General features: G+C 28.2%; 2 protein-coding genes across 3 annotated transcripts in view; one reads left to right on the top strand and one right to left on the bottom strand.

Moving 5' to 3' along the window:
- Positions 1 to 12825, top strand: part of LOC123298144 (serine/threonine-protein kinase SMG1) — a 36438-nt gene that overhangs the window by 9885 nt on the left and 13728 nt on the right. The window lies entirely within an intron of this gene.
- LOC123298145 (histamine H2 receptor) lies at positions 1393 to 10313 on the bottom strand. The gene is made up of 2 exons (XM_044880062.1): positions 9451 to 10313; positions 1393 to 2239 (listed from the first exon to the last, which is right to left on the bottom strand). Exons 1-2 carry the CDS (start codon positions 10252 to 10254, stop codon positions 1637 to 1639), a joined length of 1407 nt encoding a protein of 468 aa, XP_044735997.1. The 5' UTR covers positions 10255 to 10313; the 3' UTR covers positions 1393 to 1636.

Below are 12825 nucleotides of genomic sequence, written 5' to 3' on the forward strand. Positions count from 1 at the left end.
TCATCAAAAACTTGAAAATTTTGGACTATGATTGTGTGACAAATCATAGCTCAAAACGTAAACTTTTAAATTCAAGGTCTAAGATATTAATTAAAATGTTTTTGCTAGTTTTAAAATAATTTTATTAGAAAAAAAAACCGTTTAATACAAAATTATTCATAAAAAAAATAAAATTCAAATAAAAGCGTAAATTTTTACCACCAAAACAGGCTGTCACCACTAAAATTGCTAATCATATAATCTTGATATACTTAGGGAAAGATATGAGGAAAAATTTTAGATTAAAATGAATTTTCCAGTAGAAAATAAAATAAACAATGGAATGTCGCTGTCAATATGAGCGTATTGAGGGGGGTGGGTGGGTTGGGTAGACGTTCAAGCCGAGAATTGTACTGTCCTTACATTTATTTGGTTAAGTATGTTAAGATTGAAATCCCTTTTAGGATTAAAATCTTGATTTAGGTCATCTTGAACTAAAAGCTGAGTACGCCCATGTCTGCCAATGTCATTTTTAATTATTCTATCAAACATTGTTCAAATATCTTTTATTTTTTATTTTAAAAATATGTACAGAGTGTTACACTAGTAACGGATAATTTAACCTTTAATTACCTACTTAAATATCTCTCGCAACAAAATCGTCAAGTGTTATTATTTTCCCAGCTGATTTCAAAAATCATATCAGATTTTGAGCGCTAAGATATTTTTTAAATCAAATTGATTTGATGTGAGTACTTAAAGGTTAAATAATATAAATTTTATTGATACAATAAAATTGATTTTTTTAATAGTAATTTCAAAACAGATAAAAAGTCTTTACAAACAAATGTAATAAAAATCTTTTTACAAAGGATTCCTTTGGGATCAAATCAAAGAATATTTAATGAAAAATAATTCTAAAAAAAAAATTGTCATTTATGCATAAAGTCGTAATTTCTGCTTCATTTAATCTTCATACATTATTCATTTTATACAGTAGTGATGGGACGAATGTTGTATTTGGTGTACATACTCGATTCCGAGTGTTTTTCTCTAATATTCCCGAATGCGAATTAACCTTCAAATGAAGCGCTCTCAAATTGTTCTATATTAATTTAATACACATAATTCTTCGTTATCTTAAAAGGATCCGTCGTATAAGTCTATTAAAAACACACCGTATAAGTCCATTTAAAATTAGTAACGTTTGTATAAAAAATTATTATAAATAATAAAAAATGCCATCTATGAAAAGTAATCAGAAGTTATCAAGTATCAGAATCACTTAATTAATAGTTAATAGTCTAAAGCGCCTAAATAAGTTTTCACTTCAAAATTGTTCTTTTTTTTAAATCAACAACTTTTGTTTGATATAATATTTTATAGACTTCAAACATTAATATGATATAATGAGTATTTAAACAATTAACGTGTAATAAATGTTTATATTATTTGAAATGTTGCTTTTCAAGCAAACATTGCTTTAAAATTTTTCCCTCCATTTTCTTCGTTTCGACTAAAAATGGCGGCCTTTTTTTTACTCTCGAAATTATTTTACTTTTTGCGAGCATATGACTCACTTTCTTTGAATTCCGTGAAGTTTTGCACACTTTTCATCGTTCAGGTAGAAGTTTTTCTCAATTAAAAAAAAAAAAAATTACGTAACAGTTTCTTCTAAATCACTCTCTGTATTTGTAATTATCGTAAACGTACTATTATTATGTTTTAAACCGTTTGAATATAAAACAAGTTCAGTATTTTGGGTCGGTTTGGAACCATTTTGTGTTTCATTCACAGTCACAATATCACAATTTATTTTATCACTTATTACATCATCACTGATCACCTCATTCAAAGTAGTACAGGTTGTCACCACTGGTAACTGATTAACTGTAGTTGACAACATGTTTGGTGTTAAATTCGGATCACTTGTATGAATTGTAGTAATTTTTTGAGATTGATTATTGATTGTTGATGAATTATTGTTGTGTACATATTGATTACGATAACTTGGATTGTAATCGGTACAGTCTGGACTTTGACATGTTAATAAACGTTTGAATGCTGTACGAAATCCTGTATTCTTCCATGCGTATATAATTGGATTCATTCCAGAATTGATCATGGCCAATGAAAACACAGTTTTGTATGTGATTGTTGTATCTGATATTGTATCTGCATTGTCAGTTACTTCGAAACATGCCACAATTAAATACGGTAACCAACATATTGAAAAACAGCCAAGTACCAAAAGTACTACCTGAAACAGAAAATAAGTTTACTAAATTACTAACAGTTTAACATTTGTATAATCTGCATATACGAAATGTACAGTGTGTCATAAGTTGGTTACATATGGAAAACTTGTTTATTATAAGGTTTACGACAAAAAGCTATTCTTTATGAAAGTCTCTGCTTTCGAAAATATTAATAATAAGCTATTCACTGTTGACATCGAATGTACAGGGTGTCTCACAAATTGAAAAAGTTCGATAGGAATGTTAATGATCGTTTAGAAATGTAGATCATTTTGAACAGATAATAAGTGAAGGTGGATAGGTTGAGGCAAAAACGAACTGAAGATCTCTGTCTGTCAGTCCGTCTGTCAACACGAAAACGAAAAGAGATATAAATTTTTATAGCGTTATAGCGTGCTTAGGACGTAAAAAGTGAGATTGAGTTATTAAATGAACAACATTGGTCAATTGGGTCTTAGTTTCCTTATAAAAAAATAAACAACTTTTGTTTGAAACATTTTTTCGTAAACATCACTGTTTACCCGCGAAAGCGCAAATTAGTACAAAACTTTGGTGTCCATTTTCTCTAAAACTTTAATACTTTGGAGCTGTGTATAAATTGAATAAAAAACTAAAAAATTGAATACAGTTATTAAAATGGTAAAAGGAAAATATAAATAATTTTCTTAGAATTATATAAACACTTTTCTACATAATTAGCATTTCTAGACACATTAATAACTTAACTCAATCATCATTAACAAACAAACAGACATTTAATTAGCATACCTAGCATTCAAATATCTAAATAAAATTATAATTTTTACAGTTGTATTCTGATTATTTTTCATACATAACAAAATTAAATATACAAATCATAATAATTTTTCTTTCTTTTAAATTTGAGTAAATTAATAAAATGTAATTGAATTGAACTCATCTCAAGACAAGAATTTTCAATTTGAAGTCAAACAAATCTATGACAGCGTAGTATCAATAATCAGTACTCAACTGTATTTTTTTGTAAAATGATGAATGCTTTTAAATTAAACATTGTATGTCTATATTAATTAATAATTAGTAATTAATAAAGAGACAAGGTGTCTTGTGTTGTTTATAAATATGATAAAAATTTAATTAATTATCTAATAACAACAAAAATTAATAATAACCTTGCATGATCAACAAAAAAAAAAATTTATTTATGCAAAGTTTCTTGAACTTTATACTAAAACCACTTCCTTTTTATAATGCATGTCGTGGAGATGATGTAGTCGTGTTCGAGAATCGTCCTACGAAACGATGATGTTTACGAAAAAATGTTTCAAACAAAATTTTTTATAAGTAACATTTTTTACATTTAAGATTTTATTCTATTTCTAAGGGTCTACAAAATGGATCCTACGGATTCAAGACCCAATTGACCTATGTTGCTCAATTACGAATTCGACCTCACTTTTTATGTCCTATGCACGCTATATAAAATTTCAGCTCGATATCTCTTTCCGTTTTTGAGTTATCGTGTCGACGGACGGATAACCGGAAATAGACTAATTAGATGAAACACCTATATTTTTAAGCGTTACAAACTTGGAACTAAAGTTAGTATACTTTGATATATTACATATACACAGGGTATAAAAACGCAATAAGACTAGAAAATTGAGAAGTTGTTTCTAAATTAAAAGAATTAAATTTGTTAAAATTAATAATTATTAAAGTAAATATTTCAATAAGTAATAACAATAATTATAATTAAAATAATATTTATTTATATTTTTAAGTGTTAAAATGTTTAAAACATTTTGTTAATTAAAGTATCATCTCATATACTCACATCAAGGCTCTTTTTATTTAAATTTTATAAAAAATAACTTATCTATTCAATAAATTTTTACTCCCATATTACATTGTATTATAAAAATAAGCATATTAACTTCTAGGATCAACCGGAAATAGGGCTATAATTCATTCAATTCGATTTTTAACATTTTTGAATCGTATATCTCTTAGATCTATCAAAACTTTTTAAAATTTTTCCAAAAATTGATTCTAAAAATATCTAATATACTGGGTGTTCCAAACCACCCGTCCAGGCTGATTATTCTGAATAGTTTAAAAAAAAAATTGAAACGAAAAAACACGTATCAAATATTTTTTGAAACTCTATCTAACCATACCAAAAACACCCTCCACCCTCAACCCCTGTTAGGGGTAGGGGGTGTAACTTGAAAAAATCAAATGGAAACCCCTATTTTTTTCTGCAGATTTGGATTCTTCAGAAGAAAAGACAAACATTTTGTCTAAGAAATTTTTCCCGATTTTCGGTAGATCGCGCTACAATCGACAAAAATCGTTCTTTTAGATTTGGCATAAGAATTGCGCCGTTCAATGACAAAAATCAAAACGAAAAAGTAAAAAAAAATAAAAACACAAACACACAGAACCAAAACAAAAACAAAACAAAAGCAACACAAAAGTTAGAAATTCAACGAAAATAAAAGAGAAGCGAAAATGTCGAATTGCGGTAATTGAGGTAAACCACTAGACAATTGGGAGGATACTAAATAAAGCTCTTAGAAAGAATTAGATATGAATCATTTTAGATTTAATTTTTTTTCAGATTTTCCAAAATAAAAAAAAACATTTTTACAAAAATAATTTTTCTAAATCATAATAAAATATGAAAAACAAAACAGAATAGTCTTTTCTTCAAAAAAACAAAAACAAAATTGAAAATAACTATTCTCGACTCAAAAAACTTTTCTCGCCTTCACTTGAACTGCAATTCTAATGCCAAATCTAAAAGAACGATTTTTGTCGATTGTAGCGTGATCTACCGAAAATCGGGAAAAATTTCTAAGACAAAATGTTTGTCTTTTCTTCTGAAGAATTCAAATCTGCAGAAAAAAATAGGGGTTACCTTTTGATTTTTTCAAGTTACACCCCCTACCCCTAACAGGGGTTGAGGGTGGAGGGTGTTTTTAGTATGGTTAGATAGAGTTTCAAAAAATATTTGATACGTGTTTTTTCGTTTCAATTTTTTTTGAAAACTATTCAGAATAATCAGCCTGGACGGGTGGTTTGGAACACCCAGTATATACGTTGTATACAGGATTCTACAAAGTTCTGCAGGCAATTATAAACACCCTGTATATACGGATGTTGTGTGATATTCACATCAAATTTTTCAACACTTTTATTTTATTAAATAAATAATATTAAAAAAAAAATTTTTTAATAATTTAATAATCAACGTATTTTAAAACATGATATAACTTTATTATTTTTAAACCTTTGACATTTACAACGATTTTTACATCAAAAACGGCACAAAAACTAACTTTTTGTTAAGGGTGTGGCGATAATCCAAAGTTTTGTCGAAAAAAAAAATTAGTTAGCCTTCTATTCGTGTTAATGTTAATTAATTCATGACAGATTAGGAAAATGTAGTCAATTAAAAATTCAAAGAATTATTAGCGATGCCCAGTTTTTTTTTTGTTATAAATTTTTTATATTATCGCATTTAAAACTAGAAAGGCTTGTTTGTATATTGGTTTGTTTTTGTTGGTGACTATCATTCATTTTAGATAAAGTTAATACTTAAAAACAAATTTTTTATTAATTTTTAAGTCGTAGGTAAATTCAACACTGTATTTAATACTAACGACGAATTTAACAATTGTCTCCGGCGTCGAATACTTACATTATTGTTAGTCGAAAAAACATATATGAGCTTTACAAATTACTAAATTTTCTGAATAATTAATTACTTTTAATAAAATTTTATCATTTAAAAATTTAAATGAGTTTACCTACTACCAAAAATAAATAAATTTTGTAAAAGAAAACTTCCAGGAAAGATAAAGCTACTTAAATTCTAATTAAAAATAAATCATTAGGGAAACGATTTAAATGCAGAATAAAGTATCATAGACTCGGGATAAACGGGATAAAGGTGATGTAAGCATTTATAATAATGTCATATTGATTAAAAAATATTGAGAAAGCTATTTGATACATAGATAGGGCTTTTCATTTACAAAATTATTCTTTTTTGTTTCGGACTGTTTTCAATCAAGTAAAGACATATCTTATATCTTCTATCCTTGTCAAAAAGCGCTGTTTGAAAAATATAAAATATATTTAACTTTCTTAGGTGGAATAGTTTTTTGACAAGTGTCCGAAACAAACGCAAATCGATGAAAAGGTCTATTGATAATATAATAGGACTTGGGCCAGGTTACAATTGGGCAACTCATTTTAATAAGAAATTTAAGATGTTGTTGTTAATGTTACGTTTTACCACTTTTTCGCATACGAAAAGTTCTCAAATTTCTGACCTTGTTAAAATACGTTGCCAAAACGTAAACTGGCCCTCGATTTAGAATAATGTAAAATTAATTAGTATTTTCATAATAACATGTGTAGACTATCCTAATATCAAAGGTCAAACTTATATTATATAAAAATGATTTTGTCAAATGACTTTATGACCTTTATTGTTTTGCGAAAAATTCATAAAATTAAATCAAATATGTAATCTTATAAGATTATGACTCATCCAAAGTTATAGCAAGGTGTTCAAGCAAATAAAAAAAATAAAAAATCTTTTGATTTATATTTTTTGGGTATATCGCATACCAAAAAGATCTTACCTAAAAAGAACAGATTCATTAACCTCAAAGATATTTTTGGGACGATTTGATAGACTGAGTAGGATTTTTAACACATTTTAAAAGTTACACAGGTAAATAAAATTAAATCGTTTTTAACAGTGTTAAAAACCCAGATTACATTTAAGTAGTCCTTAAGCCATTGGGTTTTCGAAAAACGTCCACCTGGCCATAAGTTTATAAGTGTTTAACAAAGCAGTAGTAATGTGTTTATGTGGCACACTTGAGATCAAACGATTATCTGAATCTTGCGAGAGTCACTGAAGAAATGTTAGTCATGAAAATCCAATATGGCGACCACCAAACGCCATATTGTGAAAAAGAAAAAATTGAAAGTTGAAGACCCATGTTAAGTGAGATCTCATTAAAAAGATATTTGAAAATCCTAACTAAAAAGTATAAAATATAAAAATTAATTTATAAAATCAACAAGTGAAAACAAACAATTGACTGAGTTAATTGTTGAAATACCATGTATAGACCGTTTTGATTACTATTACTCTGCCACATTACACATACAAACATGTGACACATACATAACTGATATTCAAGTATAGCACACATTATAAAATTTCCGCCTAATTGGCGCCCTCACAGGTAAACAGTGATGTTTACGAAAAAAAGTTTCAAACAAAAGTTGTTTAATTTTTGATAAGGGACATTTTTTACATTTAAACTTTTGTTCTATCTCTAACGGTTTACAAGATGCAATTGACCTATGCTACTCATTTACGAACTTGACCTCACATTTTACGTCCTGAGTTCGCTGTAAAAATTTCAGCTCGATATCTTTTTTCGTTTTTGAGTTATCGTGTCCACAGACGGACGGACGGACAACCGGAAATGGACTAATTAGGTGATTTTATGAACACCTATGACAAAATTTTTTTCCTAGCATCATTATTTTTAAGCGTTACAAACTTGGGACTAAACTTAATATCCTATGTATATTTCATATATACATGGTATAAAAAGTAGTTAGAGACTTCTACAACACAGCGACTTGAACATTTGGTACTCATTATTGGGAAAATTTTAATCGGGCTAGATTTGATTGGGTTAAACTACTGAAGTTGTTTTTTTTCTTTTCAGTTTTTATTTAACGCAGTTGGGTTTTTTGATTTTTTTAATTAATTTATTTTATAAAAGAATCCATATTAGAGAACTTAAAAACTGTTATTTTGAAACACACGGTAGATACACGGCAAATACTAACCAAGTACCTGTATATTTATTTATTAATAAAATAATAAATTATAATTTAAAATAAATTTTGAAAGGTAACTTTATAAATTTTATTAAATTTTGATCAAGTATAGTTTGTTATACTTACTAAGCATCCCTAAGGAATTTATTAAATAACTGTTATTAATGGCTTTCTGTTTATCTCAAGTTTTATTTCACGGTCAGGACTCAGGAGAAGATACAGAACAAAGGGTTTTTAATATGCTTATTTCATAAAGAATATTTCTAACAAATGTTAAATTTATGTATGCTATAAATTACAGTAAAACTTTATAAACAAATAAAATATCCATAAATTTGAAAAAATTAAGATCAATTAAAAATTCAAAAAACGTATTTCTCTAAAAAAAATAAATTTTTTAATTGAGCTCTAAATTTTGATTAGACTTGTTTTTTATCTTTCTTGAATATTAAAATTTTAAAGACACCGAAAAATTAGTCAATTTCCTTGAGTTAATATTTATTTTGTGCTAATTTGAATCACGAATATTACATAAAAAATAAATTTGCAAACTTAAAATCCCTTTTTATTGGTCATTGGACTACTAAAGAGACCTTTCTTGTAAATTGACATGTCTTCTAAAATATTCCATGGTTAAAAAGCCACGGTTAAATAAGAACATAAATTTATTATTCGCTTTTTTACATACTTATTGTAATTTTAAATCGCACAGCTGCAATTCCTGTACTGAAAAAAAAATTCTTAATATCAACCGATATGAGTTTGTCTCAACCTCATCGCGAGATCAAATATGGCAAATGGGGCAACGAATGTGATACAACTATCGTACGATGTTGAGTGGTGAAGTTGACACAAACGCATGAGTTGTTTGTATGAAATTAATATACTGTAACAAATTTCAAATATTATTGTTTTGAAACGCAACATATTTTTAAGCAATCTTTTTTAGATTGGTTCTACTACTTATAAATATTATAACAAAATACTGATGTGATTGTCACAACCACATGAGCAGGTTTATTAGGTTAAGTCCACTGCTAATTCGGCTGCACTAATTATGGTTATATATATTTACACAAATATGCTATATTTTATAAAAATGGTCAATAAATTTGTTTTAAACTCACTGTAAGTTAGTAACAACAATATTCATGTAGTTGACACAATCACATATGAACTAGACATGACAGCTATGTGTTCGTAGTAACCAAGTCCTATATTTAAAGCAAGCTCAAAGAAATTTTCTTTTAACGCTTTATTTACACGATATTTTATCTTATTTACACAATATTTTTTCCAAACTGGATTTTCTAGGCTTGAGAAATTTAAAGAAAAGCAAAAAAATGATTACCTGTATAGATTTCCAATCACGTTTATGAAATCCATTCTGATAATAATTGGTAGTGGATCGTAATCGTTTCGCGTGATGTACAGCTTCACGCCAAATTCGAACATACAAAATAAACAACGTAGCCCATACAATTGCAAAATATGGCACCATTACAAATGTTACATAATACTTGGGAATAATTATATGTAATTCACATTCAATCTCTTGGTTTAGTGTATGTTTGACTTCTTCAGCGATGTCCCAACGATTCCAATACACGGGTAACGTTGAAACTGCTGTTGATAAAACCCATCCACAAATTATAATCAAAACTGAAACTTTCTTTGTCATGTATCGATTATAATGCAATGGATAAACAATCGCTATGTATCGATCTAACGCGATTGCGATTAAATTATAAATTGAAGCACTACAAGCCATCGTGATTAATACAAATCGTAATAAACATGTCGATTTATGTTGTCCAAACGTGTTGTTATCTAAGTAAAATATTAAATGATAGGGGAGTGTTAATCCAACGAAACAATCGCTAATCGCTAAATTTAATATAAATTGATTGGCAATCGTTCTCGATAATTTACGATTGAAGTGTACAGCGCAAATTGTTAAAATGTTTCCACTTAATATGATTAACATAAGCGTTGAGTCGATTATCATCCAAAATATGTGTGATGTTTCTAATATTGGTACGGAACCCGTAGACGAGGGTGTTGTGGGTATTATTGATGTAGGGTTCGGTATTATTGGAATGGGGGATATTGGATAGAATTTATTGGGATCTAGTGGATATTGAAATTCATCCATTTTTAAACTGGTTCAGTTTATAAATTCATTATTGCCTTTTTTTTTTGGTGTGTGACCAGTTCTGAAACAAAAATTTAAAACGATTTAATGCTTTAATCGGGAGAAAATTTTTTAAAACAACTGGATTGAATGAAATTGAATTCACAAGCGTATTCTAGGGCATCTTATCTTTTTAACCCTTCACCCATCGTATGGAGGGTAGAGATAAGATGAATCATCTCTGTATATTAAAAATGCCCATCGAAAATCAGATCCGAAATCAGAAGTGTCCATCGAGAAAAATTTTTCGTTTCCGATTTGAATGAAACTCATGTTATAAGGTAATATTGACCCAAAAAATTCAAAAATCGCGTTCATTCAACATTTGGTCGAATAGTTTTCGAGATAACGTCAAAAATCGATCCTAAATGTAGTTTTTTTCATAAACTATTAGTCCAATCGCTAAATAAACACGATTATTGAATTTTTTGGGTCAAAATTACCTTATAAACTGAGTTTTATTAAATTCTGAAACCAAAAAATTTTTGGGAATTTTTCGACTTTTTCAAAGGCTTACCCCTTAAAAAATTGCAAAAAAATCGAACAAAATTTTCTGTATCCAACTTCGATAAAACTCAGTACATAAGGTCATTTTGACCTACAAATTACAAAAATCGTGTTTATTTGATGATTGGAAGGATATTTTTTGATATATCATCCAAAATTCGATAAAAAGACCGATTTCTCGAATTAATTTCTATCTTCTAATGACCTTAAACTTTGGTGTGACTTTAATCTGTATAAATTTCAAAGTTCTTGTGAAAATATGATCGGGAATCATTAGAGAATCATTCATTCAAGTTTTAACTGATTTGGATGAACCTTCTAAATTTTCTAAAGAAATTCGTTTTTGGAGAGGCCATTCTGTACAATAATTGTTGATTAATTTGTAATATTAAATAAAATAATCTGGGTGGGTCAAATCAATTGAGTGAACTGAACACTGAACACGCCACTTTATTTGGACAGAATAAATATTTAAATAAACTACTCCCTGGTGGATTGACGTCGCCAAAATAATTAATTGTTTTTATATTTCATTAGTTTTTTCTATATTAACAACCAGTAAGGGAAAGAATTACGGGGGCAGATTCCTTGCATCAATCATTATACTGTTTTGATGAACGAGATTTCGTTTGTGATTGAATTTTAATCAATCATAGCAAAAATATTTGGTGTCAAGAAAAAAGATTATTGTATGATATAAAATCTTAGAAGTCGATAATGTAACACAATGCAAGAATTTACTAACTTTTTATCCCAGTATCATGGCCTGGAGCATCAGGATAAACGATCGATAATCTTATCTTTATTATTTTAATATTATCTTGAAATATTAATAGTAATCTCACAAATGAGATGGTATTGTGGTTAGGGTGCTCGTTCCTCACGCGGAAGGTCATCGAATCGAAACCCTTTCACGTTTTAGATTTTTTTTTAATTTTATTGCACTAAAAAGTGAATAATAGTTTTAATTGTAATATAAAATTCATAGCGTGAGGTGCTCTTAAATTAGTATATTTGACAGATATCTACCACTCCACGCTTTGAATTTTATATTACAATAAAATTATGAATTTTTTTAATGCTTATTTTTTTTAAACTCTAATTTATTTGCAAAAAAAAAGGTATTTATTTCAAGAAATAAATTTTAAATTTATAAATGCATCGGACTTGACTGCACTATTGATAAATTGGATTGAAATGTTATTTTTAAAAGTGGACACATCTGTTTTTATCTGTTAATTCATTTAAAATGCTTTAATTAAATATTGTATGTTTATGGTACCGAAAATTTCTCTCAAAATGTTCTAAGGAAATTACTTTACAACGAAAACGAGTATTTAGTTATACATCTAAGCGGTCTAAACAATCTATCGCTTTTGAAGCCCGAACAGTTGGTCATAGAAAAGAATTGCAAATTGTTTCCAAAAACTTGATTATTAGTTTATATTATCAGTTCGTAGTTCAACGTTGTTATAAGTTCAACGTTGAAGATCGCAACGCGACTCCCCAGATATTCACTTTAGACCAGCCTAAAATGTCTGACAATTAGTCGAAATTACTCAAAAATCGATACAAGATGCAAAACTGAAACAAGACTGATAGGATTTTTACATAGTTTAGATTGAGGCAAGCTATTAAGAGGAGTCTAATGAATATCAAATTCTCAGTCATTTTTCAAATCGATTTTAAGTTAAAGTTAAGTTAAAATAACTAAACCATACGAAATTTATCTTCTTAGCTTCTTTATTTAACGACTAGCATAATACCCATCTGCTTCGCTGGGATTAAAAGTAAAACCCACTGCGTTTAAGCCATCGTATTCCTTGGTCTCAATTATCTCCCTTCCATAACACTCGAAAAAGGGATTGGGATTGTTTTATACAACTAAAAGTTTTCAATTAAACAAAAATGTAAAATAGTCATAATGCATTAAGTATATCAGAAAACCCTGTTTGAACAGATGGCCATAAATTGTATGTCGTTCACTCTTTTTACAGCAATCTTGAGTTATACTTTTCAATGATA

The sequence above is a fragment of the Chrysoperla carnea genome, chromosome 4 (genome assembly GCF_905475395.1).
Source record: "Chrysoperla carnea chromosome 4, inChrCarn1.1, whole genome shotgun sequence".
In the NCBI taxonomy this organism is placed as follows: Eukaryota; Metazoa; Arthropoda; class Insecta; order Neuroptera; family Chrysopidae; genus Chrysoperla; species Chrysoperla carnea.

Coding starts and splice junctions, on each gene's coding strand:
- LOC123298145 (XM_044880062.1), bottom strand. CDS start 10,254: ATGGATGAATTTCAATATCCACTAGATCCCAATAAATTCTATCCAATA. Junction 2,240..9,450: donor GTGATTGGAAATCTATACAG/GTAATCATTTTT, acceptor TTTCTGTTTCAG/GTAGTACTTTTGGTACTTGG.